A 23,450-nucleotide genomic window follows, 5' to 3' on the forward strand; every position below is an offset into this window, starting at 1 on the left:
GTTTTCTACTTCAGAACAGAAATATGTCCTGTTCTGAGCATAGAGTGAGATGCATCAGGCCACCAGAATTCAGGAAAACTGAACACATATTGAACAAGGAACATGCTACTCAGCCAAAATTTGCTCATTGCAGTACTGTAGCATTCCATGTATTATTCTATTCTGTCAATCCTTTGGCAGACATTTGTTATCATCTGCAACTTTCTCTAATAAGTATGTGTTCTCGTTAACGCAACTTTTCAGGTTGTTTTTATTTCGTTTACATCCTGGATTGGCCACAGTTTCACTCACTGTCACTTAGTAGAACTATTCCTCCTATTTGTATGGGTAATTAAGATGCATTAATTACACAATGCCCTGATGCTATGATGTTTTAAGTCTAACAATTCTAAGGATGCAAGAAAGCAAGCAGTAAGAAAATAGGTTACATCAAATCATTCAACATGCATCTTGTACAGTCCTGTCATGAATCCAGTTCTAAAACTACAAAGCCTGTAAATCACCAATGAGACTACAATTACTTTGAATACAAGGCTGTGATATACAATCAGGATGAAGAAATCTGGCATTGTCAGTTTAATTGCCAAATTAGCTGCACTGAGATAAAATTGGATTTGGTTATTTTCTTTATATTTATGTGCAACAACCTTATATGACAGACAGATATACAGGGATGGGCAGAGCATTTGTAGGAAAAAATCGAACTACAGGCAGCAGATATATCAGTCTTCCCCTGTTCATCCAATTGTTTTTCTTTTAACTTTTTTTTTCTTGCTGTTTTTTTCACCTGATAGAAAAAAAAGCAAAAAAAAAAAAGCACACTTGTTCAATAAATAAACAGAGGCATCTAACCATTGCTTTAAGATTTTTCTGACATGACTAAAAGCACCATGGCAGCACTTTTAAGAAATCCTGATATACAGTATCTCTCAGTTTAAGGTGGATTCTCCAAAGACCAGTTGTCTTCAGCCACTCAGAGTTCTCATCTATGCATATAACATTCCAATAGGAAAAGAGTCAGGGAAATCTAAGGACCAAAGGGGAACAGAGCATGTAAGAGACCACATACTACAAAATTGCCTATTGAGTTCAATGTTTCATCTTGAGCTCAATGACATTAAACGTCAAGGGATATAGTTCCAAAAGAATATCAACCTCAGTCAGCTGATCTTAACTCACTGTCCCCCCCCGAAACAATTGATTTCTTCTTTTGATCCATCCAAATTCTGAACCAATGTTTAAGGCAAAACCTTGACAATATCAAGGCTTTGTTCTAAAGACTTAACCTGGATGAACAATAGTGATTTTTGTTTTCCTTATTTCCTCAAATGTTCAAGTGAGGAGCAAAATCCTATTGTTTGTGGGGGCAACAAAAGCTGCACCATAAAGCACCATTATTAAGTTTCCTGAATCTGAGCATGGATATACAACCAACGGTCTCTAACTTCAAGCCTTTCTATCAACCTATATATTTTATTGAGACTAAAGCAGATTTCCTCTTAAAATACTATTGAAGGGAGCATTGAGTACATTTCATGTTTTTGTCTAGTTCAGTACATTTGTAGTATGCCCTTCCTTCAAGAAGTCTGAAACAGTATTTTAATCTATATCTGTGGGACTGCCTTTCCCCAATTACATCAGCCTGTCCCATTAGAACAAGCAGGGAAGGCATGTTACGGGTTCCATCCACCAGGGGCTTGCCTTTAGTGGGTCCCAGAAGGCAGGCCTTCTCTGCTGTGGCTCCCTCCTTGTGGAACATTCTCCTCCCTGAAATTAGGCTTGGTCCTTCCCTGCTATCCTCAAACCTGGTTGTCAAGCCTGGGGGTCTTTGGAAATGGGAGACATTGTTAGATGGCTCCACTATGACTGACATTCTTTATTTTATAATGATTTTTAAAATTTATTCACTATTTTTATCTCATTGTTGTAAGCCGCCCAGTTGCCTTGTGTGAGATGGGCAGCCATATAAATGAGAGAGAAACAAACAAACAAACAAACCAAGTGCACTGTTGTAAGAAAAAATCCACAGCCAGGTTCTAGGGCAATAGAAGGCCAGCAGTACAGCAGAGCTAAACAGCTCTTGTGACAGACTAAGCATGCTTCAGTCTAATCCCAAGACCTTTAGGAATACTGTATGCCTAGACCAGAGGAACTAATTTGATCAGTCAGCTTTACATTTTTTCAGATCTCACCATTCTTCACTCAAATAACAGGTCTTCTTCTAAGCATTGAGAAAGCCTGTTTCACAAATTTGTTGCATTTTATGCAACAAATTATGCAGTACTGAAATAGTCTGTTCTGAGGCCATAAAATGCAACAACTTTGTAAAATAGAGTTTTACAACTTTGTGAAATGCAACAGCTCTGTGAAAGTATGGTGGGCATTCATGGATGAGAAGGATTTTTGAGGTAAAGCATCCAGGCTTCCGAGTTTTATCTCCAAGGAATTCTGTCTCATGTTGCACCAGATCAAATTTCAATGCAAAGCAAATTTCAGTGCAAAAGCCTATTATACATTTTTAAACCTTGCAGCAGCACTTCTGCTACACTTTTCCTGAGCAATGTTTTATTTCTAAACATGGTGCAGAAAACTATTGTCCTTTTCAAATATTTAATCTCAAAGAAAAAAGCAGAGGAGGAAAGAAAAATTTATACCATGATCTGGAAATACACATGGCTCTACCACTTTTCTCTGCTACTTTAAGATTAAAAGAAGAAGAAGAAGAGAGGGTTATTTTTATTTCTTATAGAGTAGATAATTTATCATTCAGATAGTCCTAAAAGCTTTCTGGTATGTGCACTAAGAAGTAAGCAACAAATTGCGAGGCTGCTATAAATAAATAATGTCTACACTGAAATATTTTGCAGGCAGTTTAATCTATATATTCCATACATCTATAACATTTCTTTATTGAAATAGCATGTTTATCTTGTTTGTCTTTAACGTTTCAGGGCACAAATCTAAATTTCTTGCTGCTTTTTCCACCACATTTCTCAGTTTCTCTGCCACCAAAAAGACTTTATGAGCTGTAGACATCTTGTCAAACACAGGATATTACTAAAGGGAGCTATACTTTTAATATATAAATACGTCTATTATTTCATTCTTAAAGCAAGAAACATTTCCTTTTCAATACTGCACTAGATATTGAAGGAAAATGAAAAGCGAATTATTAAAATAGATTTATGTGAATAATTTCTAGGGCTCTGGTGATTCAGAACATTCCTAGCAATTGTCTTCCTTATCCATTAGTGAACTATTCAAGGGTAATTACAGTGACTTAGCAGGCATGTGATCATCTCCTGGTATCCTGTCACAGTAATATTCCTTGTCTTTGGATTCTCCTAATCTTCTTTTAAAATGGTTTGAAAAATGAGTAAACTGCCTACGTAGAAGATTATCTCTTCTAGACTCTATTTTTCAAATTTCATCGAAACCCAGTAGATAACAAACAAAGAGGAAGGGGTATTTAACAGATTCATAGATGGTAAAACCCTAAAAAATTACTGATGATGTTAAGAGTAACCAATATTTATTTATTTTTATTTTATTTATTTATTTCCTCTCCTGCCTTTATTGTTTTTATAAATACAGTAGCTCAAGGCAGCGAATATACCGGATACTCCTTCCTTCTCCTATTTTCCCCACAACACCAACCTTGTGAGGTGAGTTGGGCTGAGAGAGAGTGACTGGCCCAGGGTCACCCAGCCGGCTTTCATGCCTAAGGCGGGACTAGAGCTCACAGATTCCTGGTTTCTAGCCCAGCACCTTAACCACTAGGCCAAACTGGCTCCTGTGTTTTTTAAATCTAAAATATGAATTGTAGCTAATTGTCATTTCAAAGATATTTTGAAATGACAAGCTCATGTAATTAATGCATCTTAATTACCCATACAAATAGAAAGGTTTCTGTCTGTGTGAAGTGTGTTATCTCTTCTTCCAGCTTATCAGCTAAAAGAACAGCACGCATGTCCTAACAGGATGTGTAACAGCAGCCAGCTATTGGATGCTGTCACAATATAACTTAACCTCAAGTAGTTTCAAAGTTAGTAATGAATTTCTTATTCTCTTGGTTCTCAAGTCTCTACATTGCTATTAATTATATTACCCATGTGTCCTTCTTTGTGGACTTATCTGTCCAATGGCTTAAAAGAATAGTGATTGCTTCATAAACCACGGACAGTATTTCTATACTCAAAGGATCTGATCTCATACTGGACACTTAAAGACTCAGATATGAACTTCACAGTTGTCTAGCAAAGCCTCAGATTAACACTTTCAGATTTCTAATTAGGGAAGTATAAAAATGGATGCAAGTATAAACATTATACTTTGGGAGAGCAAAATTGTATTTCAAAATAAATTATTTTGCTTTTCTTCATCTCATGGAATTGATACACAAGCTAAAATCAGACAATGTTCTTTTTTCTCTTCTCCTTATAAAATTCCCTGTGTTAAGAAAAGCTAATGCAGTTTGGCATTTGTTGCCAATGTTACACACAAACATCTGGCTCTAAAGCAATGTATCTAGTTCCAAACTGAAGATTACACATCTACAATGACAAATACACTACCAGATATTCTGCTAAACTATCTTATTTACATGTACATAAAAAAGAGAACACTTCAATTTTTAAAAGGACTAGCTGTGGTGTTGTTAATAAAATGAGCAAATCATTGCTGAATCCAACTTCCTCTCTGGGAGGCCAGAATCTCAGAGAATCTTAAGACCTACTTCTTGGCTTATGGAAGAAGGCACTTTCAATCATAGGGCATATGCTATGCTATGCTATGCTATGCTTTGTTGTTTATTCGTTTAGTCGCTTCCGACTCTTCGTGACTTCATGGACCAGCCCACGCCAGAGCTTCCTGTCGGTCGTCAACACCCCCAGCTCCCCCAGGGACGAGTCCGTCACCTCTAGAATATCATCCATCCATCTTGCCCTTGGTCGGCCCCTCTTCCTTTTCGGCCTCTTCCTTTAAGGCTTTAGAAGAGTCAATAAAACAGAAATAGATGTTTTTCTGAAACTCCCTGGCTTTTTCCATTATCCAGCGGATATTGGCAATTTGGTCCCTAGTTCCTCTGCCTTTTCTAAACCCAGCTTGTACATCTGGCAATTCTCGCTCCATGAATTGCTGAAGTCTACCTTGCAGGACCTTGAGCATTACCTTACTGGCATGTGAAATGAGTGCCACTGTTCGATAGTTTGAACATTCTTTAGTGTTTCCCTTTTTTGGTATGGGGATATAAGTTGATTTTTTCCAATCTGATGGCCATTCTTGTGTTTTCCAAATTTGCTGGCATATAGCATGCATTACCTTGACAGCATCATCTCGCAAGATTTTGAACAGTTCAGCTGGGATGCCATCGTCTCCTGCTGCCTTGTTATTAGCAATGCTTCTTAAGGCCCGTTCAACCTCACTCTTCAGGATGTCTGGCTCTAGCTCACTGAACACACCGTCAAAGCTATCCCCGATATCGTTATCCTTCCTATACAGGTCTTCCGTATATTCTTGCCACCTTTTCTTGATCTCTTCTTCTTCTATTAGGTCCTTGCCGTCTTTGTTTTTGATCATACCCATTTTTGCCTGGAATTTACCTCCAATGTTTCTAATTTTCTGGAAGAGCTCTCTTGTCCTTCCTATTCTATTGTTTTCTTCCACTTCCACGCATTGCTTGTTTAAAAATAATTCCTTATCTCTTCTGGCTAACCTCTGGAATTTTGCATTTAATTGGGCATATCTCCCCCTATCACTATTGCCTTTTGCTTTCCTTCTTTCTTGGGCTACTTCTAGTGTCTCAGCAGACAGCCATTTTGCCTTCTTGGTTTTCTCTTCCTTTGGGATGTATTTTGTTGCCGCCTCCTGAACAATGTTGCGAACTTCTGTCCAGAGTTCTTCCGGGACCCTATCTACTAAGTCCAGTCCCTTAAATCGATTCTTCACCTCCACTGCATATTCCTTAGGAATATTAGTGAGCTCATATCTAGCTGGTCTGTGGGTCTTCCCTAATCTCTTTAGTCTGATCCTAAATTGTGCAATAAGAAGTTCGTGATCGGAACTACAGTCAGCTCCAGGTCTTGTTTTTACTGACTGTAGAGATGTCCGCCACCATTGGCTGCAAAGGATGTAGTCAATCTGATTTCGATGTTGTCGATCTGGTGAAGTCCATGTATAAAGCCGTCTCTTAGGTTGTTGGAAGAGAGTGTTTGTTATGCAGAGTGAAGTGTCTGGGAAAAATTCTATCAGCCTATGTCCTGCTTCGTTTTGTCCTCCCAGGCCATGCTTACCTGTAATCCCAGGTGTCATTTGACTGCCCACCTTAGCATTCCAGTCTCCCGTGATGAAAATAACATCTCTTTTAGGCGTGTTGTGCAGTAGGTGCTGCAGATCCTCATAGAACTGCTCTACCTCAGCTTCTTCAGCATCTGTGGTTGGGGCGTATATCTGGATCACTGTGATGTTAGATGGCTTGCCCTGAATTCGAATTGAGATCATTCTATCGTTTTTTGGATTGTATCCAAGCACTGCTTTAGCCACTTGACTATTAATTATGAAGGCTACTCCATTTCTTCTGTGGTCCTCTTGTCCACAGTAGTAGATCTGGGGGTCATTTGATGTGAAGTGGTCCATTCCAGTCCATTCCAGTTCACTGACGCCCAGAATGTCTATCTTTAATCTTGACATCTCACCAATAACCACATCCAATTTGCCCTGGCTCATAGATCTTACATTCCAGGTTCCAATGTTGTGTTGTTCCTTAGAACATCGGATTCGCCGTTCACCACCAGCACCGTCGGCCGCTAGCTGTCCTTTCGGCTTTGAGCTAGCTGCATCATCACGTCTGGGGCTAGTTGAACTCATCCTCTGTTCCTCCCCAGTAGCATTTTGACCATCTTCCGACCTGGGGGTCTCATCTTCCGATGGTATACCGACATATCTCTGGTTCTACTGTGTCGTGTTCACCGTTCCTATGTTGCTGGTACATCGTAACGTTTCACATGTCATTTCACCGATACGTGTTTCATCTGGGAAGGGCGGAGGATTCCATCTCAGGGAGTTGTTATCTGTTGGCTGCTGGGTTGGAATGTGTTTGGGTTATCTCATGTGTTCAAGGTTACTTTCCCAGGATGGCAGTTCAAACGGTTACCAGCACCTGGAGGGGAGGGAGTTTGCAACGCCAGGGCGAGGGGAGGGATTACCTTTGAAGCGAGGGTTTTTAGTTTGTATTTGGCGCGCTTTTATTCATTCTCAGCTTTCTCTGTATTTGCATACTATTCTTTTAATAAATCAGATATCATTAAGTACCTGCTTGTGAGTCTGAATCTATTAGGATAGGCAACCACTACATAAAGCTGAGAATCCAAAAAAAATTTTTTTCCGTTAGCCCCTTTCCAAATATAATTTGTGAGGGGAAGTGCTAGCAATGAGCAAACCAATTCCACAAACCATGGAAAGCGAGGAATCGAGCGAGGGGGAACCCAATTCCACAGTAACACGAACGGAGAGAGTCCCTCCTTGAGAGACTTCAGAAGTTCGGGAGGGTTCGAGCTTCAGCCCAGGAGGTGAGGAGGTTGGAGGTAAAAGATCCCCTGATCCAACCGGCGAGTCACCAGGCAAGTTGATCACCTGGGATGAGACACAGGGAACCCTACCAGGGACGTCAAGAACGTCTTGGAAGCAGCGGTACCCGTTGTCCCCAACCGTGGTGAGGCAAGAGAGAAAGGAGGATTCCCAAACCCCGGATCGTATAAAACTGGTGGAGGCTAAATTGGAGTCCTTGGAATTCATGTTTCGGAAAATGTCCATGGACTGGGGTACACGGGAGAGGAGGAGAGAGGAGTCTAGTCATAGGTATTCGACTCCGTCTTCGCCCCCACCTTCCCCGGAGGAAAGGAGTAGAACCCGGCACCGGGAGGAAGTGAGAGCGCTGAAGGTAAGAATTTCAAGGTCCCCTCCTCGAGAGCGGAGATCTTTGGGGGCTAGGAGAAAGCCTGACCATCCAGCTGTGGCGAAGGGACCACCTGGGATGGGGGTAAAGGACTTTACCGTGAAATTTGATGGGGATCCAACTAAGCTGTCGTTCTTCCTTACCAATGCAAGGAGTTATATGGACGAATGGGAACAGTGTTTCTGCTCAGAAAGAGCCAAAATTAATGCCATTGCCACTAAGCTCAAGGGGCGGCCGGCCAATTGGTACGTACAGTTATGTCAATCGGAGGCCCCTGAGCTGGAAGAGTTCAAGGAATTCCTGTGGGCATTAAAATTACACTTTGAAGACCCGTTAGCTAAGGAAAGAGCAAAACGGGCATTGAAGGAGCTGTGCCAGGGGCCACGATCGGTGGCAGACTACGCTCTGGAATTTAAGGCTTTGGCTGGAAAAGTTGAGGATTGGTCTCAATCCACTCTGATAGAACTTTTTAAGGACGGTCTGAATATGGAGGTCCTAAGATGGTCGCTTGGGCGAGACGACCCGGATTCCCTCTATGAGTGGATACAGCTGGCAGGAAAGGCTGAGCATGCCCATGAAACTTTTGCTCACTGGAGAGTGATGAGATATTCTAGGCTCAGCAAGGGTTCCCGCACTGCTGCACCCCTTGGAAAATCCGGCCAACGTGCTTGGGAAGAGGAGCGAGAACGCCGCTATGCGAAGGGACAATGCCTCCGATGTGGGAAGGACGGTCACCGAGCAGCGGCGTGCCTGAAAGGAAAGACCGAGGAACATCCGGGAAAGTCATCGGGGAAATCTCCCTCTTTACCCAGGAAAATGAAAGGGGCTTTAGCTGAAACTGAAGTGGAGGAAATTCCTTACTTCGGGGACGAGGGGGAGCCCGAATTAATCCAGCTGGCGGGAAACGCCAGCCACCTGCTTTAAAGGGCGCCTCTGGGCAGGTGGTAGAGGAAGGGCACGACCATATTTCGGTGAGTGGCAACTACCCCACACTGACAGTGAAAGTGAAGCTAGGCTCCCGCACAAGAACTGTTGAAGTGTGGGCTTTGATCGATTCAGGGTGTTCACGCTGCTTGATGCACCCTGACGTGGTGACTGCTTTGGAGTTACCCAGTTTCCCTCTAAAACGCCCCATGATTGTTACTCAGCTTGATGACTCTACGGCGGGGGGAAAGCCAGTCACCCATTCCACGGGCATGGTGGCGTTACAAATGGGCAGCCACCATGAGGGGCTGCCGTTTGTAGTGGCGCCTCTGGGGGGGCCTTTAGTCATTCTGGGGATCCCTTGGTTGGTCCAGCAAAACCCATATATAAATTGGGTGCATAGGACTTTGACTTTTGGGGATGGTTTCTATCAAGCCCCTGGGGAGGACGACGCTCCGCAGGCAGCAGTGGGGAGGGTGGTGGCAGCAACCCTGCATTTGGCTGCCACCCCACTGGAAGGCTTGCCAGAGAAATACCAGAGTTTTGCAGATGTGTTTGGTGAGAAGGAGGCGGACCAACTCCCACCTCATCAAAAAACTGACTGTGCAATAGAGTTGGTCCCAGATGCACAACTGCCAAAACCAAAAATCTATGCCATGACTCAAAGGGAATTGGCGCTGCAAGAGTTTGGGGACAAAAACTTGGCCAGGGGTTTTATTGAACCAGCTAATTCGCCAGTGGGCGCCCCCGTTTTGTTTCGAGCGAAGAAGGATGGGACATTGAGACTTTGTACAGATTACCACGGATTAAATGCAGTTTCGATATTAAACAAATAACCTTTGCCAATAATAAAAGACATGTTAGCACATCTGGCCAAGGGGAAGATCTTCTCTAAGCTGGATTTGAGGGAAGCCTATTTCCGTATCCGTATATGGGAGCGGGATGAGTGGAAGACTGCTTTCAATTGTCCTCTGGGCTCTTTCCAGTACAAGGTTTTGCCTTTTGGATTGGCGGGGGCACCTGGGGTGTTTATGCAATTGATCGATGAAGTGTTACATGAGCATTTGTTCAAAGGGGTACTGGTTTATTTGGATGATGTTTTGATTTATACTGAAATGGTGGAGGAACATGAGCGCTTGGTGAAGCAAGTACTTAGCAAACTGAGAAAGGCTGAGCTTTATGCTAAACTGTCTAAGTGTGAATTTCATAAGACTCAGCTTGACTATTTGGGGTACAGGATTTCGGACAAGGGTATTGAAATGGACACTGCAAAGATTCAAGCTGTTCTGGAGGGGGAGCGCCCGTGCACTCGCAGGCAGCTTCAGAGTTTTCTTGGCTTTTCCAACTATTATCGCCAGTTCATTCAGGGGTTCGCAGAAATTGCATTGCCTCTCACTGATTTGTTATGTACGAAGGGGCTGGGGGACACACGAAAAGTGAAGAACCCGAGAGCATTGCTTAATTGGACACCTGAATGCCAGCTGGCTTTCGGCAAACTCAAAAGCCTGTTCACTGCTGAAACTATTCTGCAACACCCTGATCCCACTAGACCCTTTGTGGTGCAAGTGGATGCTTCCGATTTCTCAGTTGGGGCACTCCTGCTGCAGGCGGATGCTGCAGGCTGCCTGAAGCCCTGTGCATATTTGTTCCGCAAATTTTCTGAGACGGAGAGGTGATGGCATGTTTGGGAAAAAGAGGCTTTTGCAGTCAAGGCTGCTTTGGACACATGGCACCACCTCTTAGAGGGGGCCAAATGTCCTTTTGAAGTTTGGACTGACCATAAGAATTTGGAAGCACTCAGCACGCCCCGTAAGCTCAGTCCTAAACAGATCCGCTGGGCTCAATTTTTCAGTCACTTTGATTTCAAACTGAGGTTCATTCCGGGCAAGAAAAACTTCCTGGCTGATGCACTTTCCCGCCTGCCCCAGGATTCGGTCCAGGCGTCTGATGTTGTGGGTACACTGTGGACAGAACCTCAGTTGGGATTGCAAGCTGTCACTCGCAGTCAGACGTGCGCAGCTGCCCTCAGCTTCAGTTTCACCGGCTGGGGGGAGGCCGGCGGTTCCTTCGCAATTGCAACAAAAGTTTCTCTCCGAACTGAAATCTGACACTTGGTTGCAAGTGAATAGAGACAATGTTATATTTGACAGAGGCTTCGCTTGGAAGCAGAACCGCCTCTATGTCCCTGACAGTTTGCGAAGGGAGGTTTTGAATAGATCCCACGATGATAAAGTGGCTGGTCATTTTGGCTTTGTGAAGACCTTACACCCGGTACGCCGCCAATTCTGGTGGCCTACATTGAGACGTGATGTCAAAGAATATGTTGCTTTGTGTCCTGTCTGTGCCATGTCTAAATGGAAGGGGGGCAAACCGCAAGGCTTGCTGCAGCCTGTGGCCAGTCCCTCCCACCCTTGGGAGGAGATCTCCATGGATTTTATTGTTGACCTGCCTCCTAGTCAGAGAAAGACTGTGATTTGGGTGGTGAAGGACTACTTTTCCAAACAAGCCCATTTCATTCCCTGTGCCACTATTCCGTCTGCTCAGCAATTAGCCCGGCTATTCCTAGTCCATATCTACAGGATTCATGGGAGCCCCTCCCGCTTGGTCACAGACCGCGGAACACAGTTTACTTCTCAGTTTTGGTGGGCATTTTTGAAGCTGGTGGGCACTAAGCAAGCATTGTCCACTGTGTCGCATCCGGAGACTGACGGATCTACAGAGGCTCTTAATTCTACCCTTGAACAATTTTTGCGGGCATTTGTCAACTATCAGCAAGACAATTGGGTTGATCTCCTGCCTTTGGCTGAAGTAGCTTACAACAACGCAGTCCATCAGAGCACAGGACACACCCCTTTCTGTACTGTGTTTGGCAGGGATTTTGTTCCCATTCCTGATTTACCTCAACCCACAACACCGCCCTGTTCTGCTTCTGATTGGGCTGCGCACCTGGGTGATTCCTGGCCAGTTATTCAACAAGCGTTGGCAGATGCCCAGTCCGCCTATAAACTGCATGCTAAGAGACGAGCCCTTCAACCTGCTTTCAAAGTTGGTGATAAGGTCTACCTTTCCACCAAGTTCATTAAGTCTCCTCAGCCCTCGAAAAAATTGGCTCCTAAATTTGTTGGTCCTTTTCCCATTGTGGCGGTTGTGAACCCTGTCATGTTTAAATTGGATTTGCCTCACAATCTTAGACGTTTACATCCTGTTTTTCATTGCAGCTTGCTCAAGCCTGTCAACCACTACGATCGGTGGCATCTGCACCCTACACCTCCTGCGCCAATTATGATTGATGGACAGCAACATTTTGAGGTGAGAGGTCCTTGATTCTCGCAGGCTACGTGGCACCTTGCAGTACCTCATTCGATGGAAGCATTTTCTCCACCCTGAGTGGGTGGCTGCACAAGATGTTCAATCTCCTGATTTAGTTCACCGCTTTCATCTCGCTTATCCTATGAAACCTGCTCCTTAGTTTTTTGGGGGGGGGGCAGTATGTCATGTTCACCGTTCCTATGTTGCTGGTACATCGTAACGTTTCGCATGTCATTTCACTGATACGTGTTTCATCTGGGAAGGGCGGAGGATTCCATCTCAGGGAGTTGTTATCTGTTGGCTGCTGGGTTGGAATGTGTTTGGGTTATCTCATGTGTTCAAGGTTACTTTCCCAGGATGGCAGTTCAAACGGTTACCAGCACCTGGGGCGGGGGGAGTTTGCAACGGCAGGGCGAGGGGAGAGATTACGTTTGAAGCGAGGGTTTTTAGTTTGTATTTGGCGCACTTTTATTCATTCTCAGCTTTCTCTGTATTTGCATACTATTCTTTTAATAAATCAGATATCATTAAGTACCTGCTTGTGAGTCTGAATCTATTAGGATAGGCAACCATTACAACTGATCCATTTAGTTTTCACGGCAAGAATACTGGGGTGGGTTGCCATTACCTTCCCTAGGGATCGCATTTAGTCTGACCTGTCATGACCTTCCCGTCTTGGGTGGCCCTTCACGGTTTAGCTCATGGCATCATTGAGGTGCTCAAGCTCCAGCACCACGACAAGGTAACGATCCTTTGCTGAAGTTACATTCCTTAGGCAGAGCTATTTTTTTTTTAATATTGAACACAGGAATGAATATATGTATGTATGCATGTATATGTTTGTGTTGTGAAGTGTTATATTTTTGAGTGAAAAGTTAATGTTTCATCATGTGGGTCAGGTCCAGTTTTAATTCTTGGCATGTCAAGTTAAAATGTGAATCCTTCACATTTTAACTTGACATGCCAAGAATTAAAACTGGACCTGACCCACATGATGAAACATTAACTTTTCACTCAAAAATATAACACTTCACAACACAAACATATACATGCATACATACATATATTCATTCCTGTGTTCAGTATTCCAGCAACGTTATTTCAGAAAAGGAATAGTAGGAATTCTTGGCTATTCTGCTAAACATTTAAAAATGACAGATAAAAGAAGTGTCATCTACTTGCCCATTTAATTCTGAAAGGACATCATAGAAGCAAATAAGAGGACTTAATGAAAGATTCCAAAAAGGCATTGCCAATATTATAGTACTCAGTCTGTTTAGAAGCCAAGAACAAGAAAATCTCAGTTAAGGACTCAGTAATGCTGGGCATTAACTCAAGAGTTCCAGTGACTTAAACAAAAACTTCTGTTGCAGAAATAGCTCTGCAACCTCAGATCCTTCGACCTTCAATACAAACAAAAAGAAAAGAAGCACTTTCAGAGCAATGCAGTGTTAAAGTACTACAAAAATCTCAGTTTCACCCTCTATTCATATGAGTAGCTACTACCTACCTGCAGTGACTCTGAACTCATACAAAAAAGAAAGATGAACTCGAGTTAACAGATGTCACCCAGGAGGCGTGCCCTCTGCTCAGTTGTCATTCTTTCAGGTTATGTTGACTATACAATTGAAGCTGTCCTTGACAAATTATACCCACAAAGATTAGCAATTATTGCAGTATGCATAATGCTGCTCTAAATATAAAGGCAAGGTTTGTTTTTCTGAGTTGTGATGAAACCTGAAAGCAATAAACTCACTACGAATCAAAACATAAGGAAAGAAAATAACTTTTTTGAAAGTTAATGATGTTTTATATATGTTTATGTATGTATATAAACATATTTACATAATCTTCTCTTAAACCATTCAAAAAAATCCCCTATTTTATGATTAGTTTCACTTAGGGTAATTTCTAAGCATGCTTCTATTAATGCAGTCAAGGTGATTATTGAAACGAAAGGACTAACCGGTCATAATGCAAACTATAGTTTTCTACTTGCTCAGTGACTTCCATCCTTGACCACACTAGAATAGCTATAAGGAGTTTGAAACAAGCCATACTGTATTAACCTGGCTTGTTTTCACTTATTATCACTAAGACTAATGACAATTTATATTTGCAGCCATAAATTGCAAACTTCAGATCCTAATCTAAAACAGAACCATAAGCTTCCAACGTCCTCTTCATGAGTGCGTCTGAAAAGGGAGCAAAAAGAAAGTGATCAAGGGTGCCCAGCGGAGAAGCTGGGCTCTACGGGTCATATGTTATGTGACCCAACCTATGTGGCTATGTAGTTGAAGTATTTTGCACACTCCAAAAGTGTCATCTAAAGTCGCAACCTTTCTCTCTGTAAAGAACACTTACTTTGTGGATGACAACAAGACTGTAGCCATTGAGGACCCCTAGAACCCCTGAGAAAGAAGGTATCAATACATTCGCAGAAGTAGAAAAATTATTTTGAAAGAACCCTTACTCTCCTTAAAAATTGCCAAAAGACTGCATGTACTTAGTAGTCATAAGATAAGTGAATGCTGACAAGGAAACAACAGAAAATTAGAAGAAGAGAGAATCAAGGGGAATTTCTGTGCTTAAGTGCTTTCTGGCAATATAACGTATCTGGCACAATAGCCCATTCGATTTTTGCTCTCTGGCTCCTTCAACAAGTGAGACCCATGTTGAAGCCTATCCTCAGCCACAGAAGTCACTTGGGTGACTTTGGGCCAGGTACTATTTCTCAGCTTAGCCCACTATAAACAACTCTTCTTGTGAGGATAAAATGAAAAAATGAAAAAAGTGAGGATAAAAAGGATAAAATGAAAAATTTGAGCTTCTAAAGAAAAGATCGTATATAAATCTAATGAACAAAGTAAGAATAATAACTATAAAGTTGCTACCATATTGTAAATGTTAATATGGAAAAATATCTAATATATGGAGAGTTACAGTGTATTGTGACAGCATCCAATAGCTGGCTGCTGATACCCATCTTGTTAGGACATGCGTGCTGTTCTTTCAGTTGATAAGCTGGAAGAAGAGATAGCACACTTTTCACACAGACAGAAACCTTCCCACACAAAAAGAGGGGCTGATGTGCAGGCAAGTAGGAGGACAGTACTGGTAGACTTGAGGAAAGGAGGAGAAAAAATATAGCTGGTGTATCAAAACTTTACTTTGCCAGAACAAAAATAGAAAACCTAGCAATGCTTGACTAGGCACACATATATCAAATATCTGTTGTATTGTGTTTTTGCCACTTATCAGAAGTGTCCTAACAGCCAGGAACCACGCTGAGACAGGGAACAGGTCTCTAGTGTTTTATTGCTGCTACATAACAGGAAAATCCTAACAAACTAAAGAAGCGTGGGAAAAACCCAGACATATAAACCCCAAAGGTTAAGGCGGGCCCGATCTGTGCCTCTTGGAATGGCTACCTAATTCCTCAGTGCTACGCATGTGCTTTACAGCCTGGATGGGAGCCCCCTGCTCTCCATCCGTACTCATGACAAGAAGGATTGCAAGGAAGTGGGAGAATGTGGAAGAGCCTCACACAAGAGACACTTGGAAATGCCTTAAGTAAATGCCATTTCACTTAAATCTCTTTCTCTCCTTTCAAAAGAGAACCTTAATCACAGACATGAAAGTTCAGACATTTCAACTGACTTTCCAAGGTAGTTCCAAGTTAATATTATCATTCATGAAGACAGATCAACAGAAAGGAGAGTAAATTTATTCTAGGCAATAATTGTCATGGAAGAAACTATCATAAATATGTATTTCAAAAGGTTGGCATTGGATTTACACAGTGTTTATCCTTTTTTTACCCCATCAGAAGGTGTTACAGTGTTGTCATGTTTATTATTTATTTTCTTGGAGGATAAACCAGAGAGAGTGTGTTTGTTACACACATATACACACACTCTCTTTTGATAGCAATTTTACTCCAACAAAAAGTCTGTTTGACACAAATCATAGCTATGTGTTAATTCTTCAAAACTAGACCATAAATCAAGGAAACTTTTTTCTCCCTTATTCCTCAAATGCCTACTGTAAAATATAAGCCAAAAGTAAAGCATTTGTATTTTCAAAACTAATATTATTTCCAGTTGTACAAAGAGCCTGAAGAAGGGGGAGAATTTGACATGGAAAGACAATAATGATGAACCATCAACCTATCAAATTCAGAATATTGGAGAATAAATATAATTAAGGGCAAAAATTATTAATGAAATAGATTTAGACACAGAGATGCTAAATAAAGAAGAATGCATATACCATGCATCACTATATATCCCCCTTTTCTACAGCAGCTTCTGAGAGAAAAATGTAGGTGGGAATCATTCTGTATTAGGGATTTTGGAAACTCCATTATTATCTAAACTTGGACTAGCAAGCAGATTTAGATTAGCTATACATTTGCTTTTGTACTTTGCAAACATTCTTATGAGAAGCTCAATCTTTCTGTCCCATATAAATGCTATTTTTAGGAACATATATATGAAGTCTGATAATCCAAAATTAACAAAATCAATTTGTCTGGCTTACTTTAATATCCTTTTTAACAAAAGTAGGGCATTACCTGAAACTCAGTGCCAACATCAGGGGTGAGCAACTTTTTCCTGCTATGCTTTGTTGATTTACAGCCTCTGAAATATATCTGATAACTCAATGAAGTCAGTTTTCCCTCTTTTTTAAGAAGTCTGAGATGATGTCTGATGATGAAAGATAGTCAAGCTTCTGGGATCCTTAATGCACCAATTTGCCCCTTTTTAGTACAATGCACCAACAATTGGAGGTGTAATTTGGGAGTGCACTAGGGACTGCATGTGCCCCAAGGACTATCAACTACGCACCCCTGCCCTAATGGAAGGAAGGCCAATATACCCACTCTTGCTGCAATATAATTGCTACTGGGTTTTAGTTGGTTTTTATCCTCCTCCTCCTCCTCCTCTTCTTCTTCTTCTTCTTCTTCGCATTATGGACTGTTGTCTCATTGTTTTAGAGTTCTATTAAAGCAATACAATTAACTTAAAACATTCAGAGAAAGGAGAGCCTGCCATGACTCTGGAATTGGTTCCGCTGCCAAACTATTATTTCTGGCAGGAAACTTCCTAACATTCAAGTGGAATTTATCTTCTTGTAACTTAAACCCTTTATTCCGTAACCATCCTTTTGAGATAACAGAAAACTGATCTTGAGCTTCTTCTGTATATTATTCTTTCACTGCTATCCTTTTTTTCTTCAGATTTCTGTGTTAAACATAACCAAGTCATTCAGGCTCTCTTCCTAAAACTTAATTTTTAATCCTCAAGCATCCACAACACTAGGGGTATGCAAAATGCTTGCTTTGAACTGTTTCAAGCTTGAAATTTCATGAAGCATCCTCTCTTAAGTGCAAAGCAGGCTGTTCTGAGCACAAAATGGGTTGTTCCAGGCATTTGGGGAAGCTTTTGAGTTCAAAACAGAGGCACCCCCAATTCAGAACTTTGTCACAAACTCAAATGCTTCCAAATGCTCAAGGCAGCTCTGAGCTTTTGACTCAGAGAAGGATGTTTTCTGACATTGGTGCTCACAACATTTTGAAATGAAAACATTTTGTACATCCTACTCATTGCCCTTCTATGAAACCGTTCCAGTTTGCCTGGACACAAGATTTGAAGTTAGATCTAACAAATGCAGAATAGAGCAAAACTATTATTTCCTGTGATTTGGAAACAATATTTCTATTGATGCATCTAAAATGGCTTATCTACAGACATGTCACACTGCTGACTCATGTTTAGACTGTCAGTACAATTCCAGGATCCACTTTATACAGTACATACTTTTTCCAAACCTGGAAAAAGTACGTACTGTACTTTTACTATACATGGAAGCAGATACCACAGTACCAATTTTACAAATTTAAAATCAGAACTACTGTCAAAACCTAAGAGCTTAATAAAATATATGTTGACTGGATATTGTAATGATTTGATTACAATAATTATTTATTTATTATTATTTATTATTAGATTTAGCCACCGCCCATTTCCCCCCAAAGGGGTTTAATTAATTATTTGATAGTAAGTCAAATATTGGGCTACTCTCTTACATGAATTAAAATTATGTAATGACTTCTTACGTGAATTTTTAATTACAAGAAATGGGCACACTGCAGGTTTATGTTGGCTCAATCAGACAGCAGCTGAAAATGTTTCAATTCTAAGTTTGATTATATAGGTGGTCCTTGTTTAGCGACCACAGTTGGGAGCGGCAACTTTGTTGTTAAGCAAAGCAGATGCTAAGTGAAACTGCAACTGTGTTTATAATCTTACTTCAACTTTCCTTTGCTTTACAGACCTGCAAAGGTTGTAAATGCAAGGTCTGGTCGCAAAGTTACTTTTTCATCACGGTCATAACTGCAAACTTTCATCACTGTCACTAACCAAGGCAGTCGCCAAACAAGGACTACCTGTAACCATGCATGCATTAATGCATTTTGATGTGCAAATTCAATTATTTCATAAACTTATTACTGAACTATGCACTTGTTGGTTAATACTTAAGACACTGGTTCTCTTCAGATACAAAATAAATCAATGATTTTGTATTCTATGATTAAGGCTTCTGTCCACACAGACCCCCTTTCTCCCATATACTCCAATTCAATTAAGCTATTTTCTCCTATACTGCATACTATAGTCATGAAATTGGTCCAAACAAACTATGTGCTTGTCCTCCAAACCAGATTTGCAAGCTAGCCAAACAGGTTGTAAGCCTATTAAGAGAGAAATTCCCAGGCAAAAATATCATCCCATTCACGTACTTGTCAAAGATAGACAAACCCCTTTGCCTCCTGAAATTTGCAGGGATCACAAATAGAAGACATGAGAACTTTGATTCCCAATGGCAATTTACCTGAAATCTCACATTTAAAATAAAAATGATATGGAGAAAAAGAAGGAAGTTTTGTATTTTATTTATTTATTTTATTTTCTATCCTGCTTTTATTATTTTTATAAATAACTCAAGGCAGAAAACATACCAAATACTCCTTCCTCCTCCTATTTTCCCCACAACCACCATCCTGTGAGGTGAGTTGGGCTGAGAGAGAGTGACTGGCCCAAAGTCACCCAGCCGGCTTTCATTCCTAAGGTGGGACTAGAACTCTCGGACTCCTGGTTTCTAGCCTGGTGCCTTCACCACTACACCAAACTGGCTCTCATTTTAATACAAATTCATTTTTAATATGTACATTTCCTAAGAGCATATGAGTTTCTTTTTAAATGCAAATGAAATAATTTTGTTACTTACGATAATCTCTATGAATTTCATCTATTTCATTCTCTGTCTGGTGCTTTGTAAATGTCATGCTCTGCAACAGTAGCACAAACATTATTTTTTAATGACTAGTAGATGAAAAGTCTAAAGCTGAAGCTGAAAGTTTTTAAAACACAATTATCCTGAATCCAAAAATAGCTTTTCTTTTCCTCTCTCTAGCCTTTCTCCACTGCCCATCAACATTGTTTTTAGCATTCTTTCTTTCCCAACCGTCTGGTTGCATTTAATTTTTAGAGGCTTATTTAAGGATAGGTCTTTTTTTTAAAAAAAAATCATGGAAAGTTGGTGACACATACCCTGTTATTATTATGAGAAGAGTCCCAAAGCCTTCTGTTACATAAACTCAAAGTGATTTGGGATGCCTTTGGAACAGCAAAACCATACACTGAAATTTGTATTTATGTCTGTGAGGAAAACATTTTTCAGAATCTTCTGAGTATTATTTCAGAAGGAAAAAAACCTTCTGAATCCATGCTAGTGAAAATGACTTTGTCCTTCCACTCTGCTTTCAACACACAACTGTTGAAAGTCTAGTCAATGGGTTCCACAGGATTTCCCCTTTTCCACTTCCCTTCTAAAGCAGTAATAGTGGCATACAGCTTCTAAAACACCCCATTCGAGGCTTCTGAAGCATGTTGAGATCAGCTGCCAAAATTCAGAGGCAAAATGACCACATTTTTTTTCATTAAAAAGTATAAATAGGAATACAAGATCTCTGACAGCTGTAACAGTCTCATTTCCACATTTAAGCCCCCCCAAAATTATATTAAAAAGAGCTGAAAAATCATGCCCCATCTTCTCTGATAACATGAAGAATGTTCAATGGGACATACACTGCTCAAAAGCCTAAGTCATGGTTCTTGACACAGAATCAGTGTATCAGGGTTTGCATATTCCTAATACAGTGCTGCAGATTTGAAGAGTATAAAAGTGACTGCAGGAGGGGAAGTGGAAACTGACCAGCTAGGGATCCACTGTGCCCCAAGAGCCATAAACTATATATAGCTACCTATAAGACAGCAGCAGTGAATCATTTTGGCCAGGGGCATATTTGGAATGTTGAGTGCATGTATTTAAGTGCACTTACAAGGGGCTCACAAAGTGTGAAACTTGCTTATTCAGAAAATACCTGCCATGGAGAGATGGGGGGCAGTGGAGGCAGACCAGTCACAAATTTACAAAAAGTGAATTTAAGCCTCCAGTTGCTCTACCATCCTGATGTGAGGCCCAAGCAAAATGCAAATTGCTGGTGTTTCACATTGCATTATGATAGATTCTTCGTCATCGTCGTCATCATCATCATCTTTTATAAAATCAGATTAGGCAGGGAGTTTAGAGGGGCCTAAGTTACCCATTTCTGCTATAAAAGATCGATAAGTATTTCTAACTATCACTAGCTGTTTAATCACACATCACTAGTTTATACTTGTTAAAACTTCCAAGCTTTGGGAGAGAGATGAGGATCGAATTCTAAAGTAGAAGTACAAAACACATGGACTAAGCATTCATTCATTTATTTTGAAGGTAAGTTTCTAAACTTTCTTGCCATGCAATATGGATTTTTTTAGACTGCAGCTGGTATCTCCACCAGCACATCAATGAAATAATCAGCAATTCGGTAGTTGGTGAAACGTTCCTTTTTAAGAAGGCCAACCATATATAAGGCTCTCTGCTATTTTATTCCTGCTGTCTGTGTTTTATGTTTCTGTATTTAGACAAATGGTTTTATTATTTTGCACAGTCTAAAACTCTGAAGTAAATGGGCAGAACATAAATGCTTTAAATGAAAAACAAAGTAACTCAAACTTTTAATTTGATAGTAGCAATTAAATAGATGGCAGCAGTTTTTCTAGCATGCAGTTCAATATTGGATGGCTTTTGACACTATTTCCCACCAATATAAACTTAAGGATGGGCATACAATGTACGTTTACTTAGCCTTTGCAGTGACATTTCAAAAGTCAACTTTTGGTGGGGAGATCATTCAGCAAGCATATGAACAGAAAAGAACACAGGCACAGGCACTGCACCTCAAGCAAAATGGACATGTGTCTTCACTATTAAGTATCTATCTACTGACTGCAGCATAGGCAATACAGATGTGGCATGACTCTTGGCCAGAAGGCACATTTCTAAAGCTTAATCAAAGAGACTCCAAATGCAATCCTCCCTCAAGGTCGAATTCAACAGGACATACTTCTCTTCACAAAACTGCTACTATCACATGCTGAAGAGCTCAGTCAAGTTTGGCATCAAGATTATCCATACATATCTAACCAAATGTATCTACTAATTTAGTACCATTATGCAAAAAAAGTCTAGTGTGGTTTTCTAATAGGTAGAAATTTAAATTATGTATTCAACTTTATCTTTCCTGGGACTTAAATTAAGGTCCTAAATTATTTAAATTAAATTATTAACTTACATCTTCTTTGCGCTTACTGGAATCAAGTTGTGCTTGAGCCTTTTCAATATTTTCCAGTTCTCTTACTATTTCACCAACTGTTAGAATAAACAAACACCATTAATAGCAATCTAACATTACAAGAACTGTGATTATATCCAAGAATAAAATGTTTTGGAAAGCACTTTCAATATTTTCAGTTGGTATGTAAAAGTTGAAATTGCTGCATGAAAAAATGCATTACAAATGAATTTTTTTTTTTACCATGTGTTAATAGAATTAAAAACCGAAGAGATGTAGCTCATCTTGTAAGGTAAAAGTAATACCTAACTAGGGGAGAAAAGACCGGTTCAGTGGAAATTGATGAAAGAGGTAAATTTAGTAATTCTTAGGAAAGGTTTCTTCTGTTTTTAACTGAAATCACTGTAATTGAACTCTGAGAGATTTCTCAGCAAATCCTTGATGGGCGATGCTTCTGAGCTTTAAACTTTTCTCCCCAGAATCAATATTTTCACTTCTTTAGGAGATCCAAGAGCAAAAGAGAATGATCTTCCAGGAGAGAGACAGACAGACAGACAGACTTCCAAAACTATTTATCTCCAAGACTATCAGCAGCCAGAGAAAGTTAAGGACTAAGAGACTTGAGCTTTGAAGTGTGCTGAGAGAGCTCTGAATATTACCAGCACATGCTTTGTGGAGTACCAACTTTTCTCTAAACACTTTTAATTTCTTGGCCACTGTGATCAGAGGTATTTTTCAGTCTGTACAGCTTGAAGATTTGGACAAACTGCTTGGAAGCTTGACATACACCATAGATTCTTTTTATCCTTCTGAAATCTGTCAGGGCTTGATGGATGATATGGACCTTATAAACGATTAATATTCTGAGGAGTAGCGGGAAACCTGTTATTTTTAATGACTGGGCAAATAATATTGTCTGGTTTAAATGTTGCTTAAACAAAATGGATTATTCTCAAAGGAGGCTTGTAACCATTCCCAAATAGGATGTACTCCAGTTAAGTCTGGGAGTTAGACTTGGAACTAATTAATTAAGTTCCAAGTTAGACTTGGAACTAATTAATTAGCTAAAATGGGACCATCTCATCCCCATAACATTGACCCGCCCCACCCAGTCAGGCAGGGAGGGCATGCTACGGACCCCATCAGTAAAGGAATTTCATATAGCGGGGTCCAGGAGGCGAGCCTTCTCTGCAGTGGCGCCCGCCCTTTGGAATATCTTGCCCCCAGAGCTGAGACGGGTTTCCTCGCTCTTGGACTTCCAGAAGAAACTGAAGACCTGGTTCTGCCGCCTTGTTTGGGAGGGGGAGAGCAATAGCTCCACCTGGGGATGGCTGGCGCCATAGCACCTCTTAGTGATTGTGTTCCATCTCCACTTGGATTTTTCATTTATTTTATTTATATCTTAATGGTAATTTAGATGCCTATGTTTTTAGTGTTATTTTATTGTAAACCGCCCAGAGTCCCCCATTGGGGGAGATGGGCGGTGACATAAATTTAATAAATAAATAAATAAAATGGCTG

General features: G+C 40.7%; 1 protein-coding gene across 1 annotated transcript in view; it reads right to left on the reverse strand.

The window, feature by feature from the left end:
• Window positions 1-23,450, reverse strand: part of RAD18 (RAD18 E3 ubiquitin protein ligase) — a 122,087-nt gene that overhangs the window by 44,907 nt on the left and 53,730 nt on the right. The window contains exons 8-9 of the mRNA XM_063291620.1: window positions 21,930-22,006; window positions 19,478-19,538 (exon numbers count right to left, since the gene is read on the reverse strand). Of these exons, the coding sequence (XP_063147690.1) occupies window positions 19,478-19,538; window positions 21,930-22,006 (138 nt within the window). The remainder of the gene's footprint in view (window positions 1-19,477; window positions 19,539-21,929; window positions 22,007-23,450) is intronic.

This window comes from Candoia aspera, chromosome 2 (genome assembly GCF_035149785.1).
Source record: "Candoia aspera isolate rCanAsp1 chromosome 2, rCanAsp1.hap2, whole genome shotgun sequence".
Classification (NCBI taxonomy): domain Eukaryota; kingdom Metazoa; phylum Chordata; class Lepidosauria; order Squamata; family Boidae; genus Candoia; species Candoia aspera.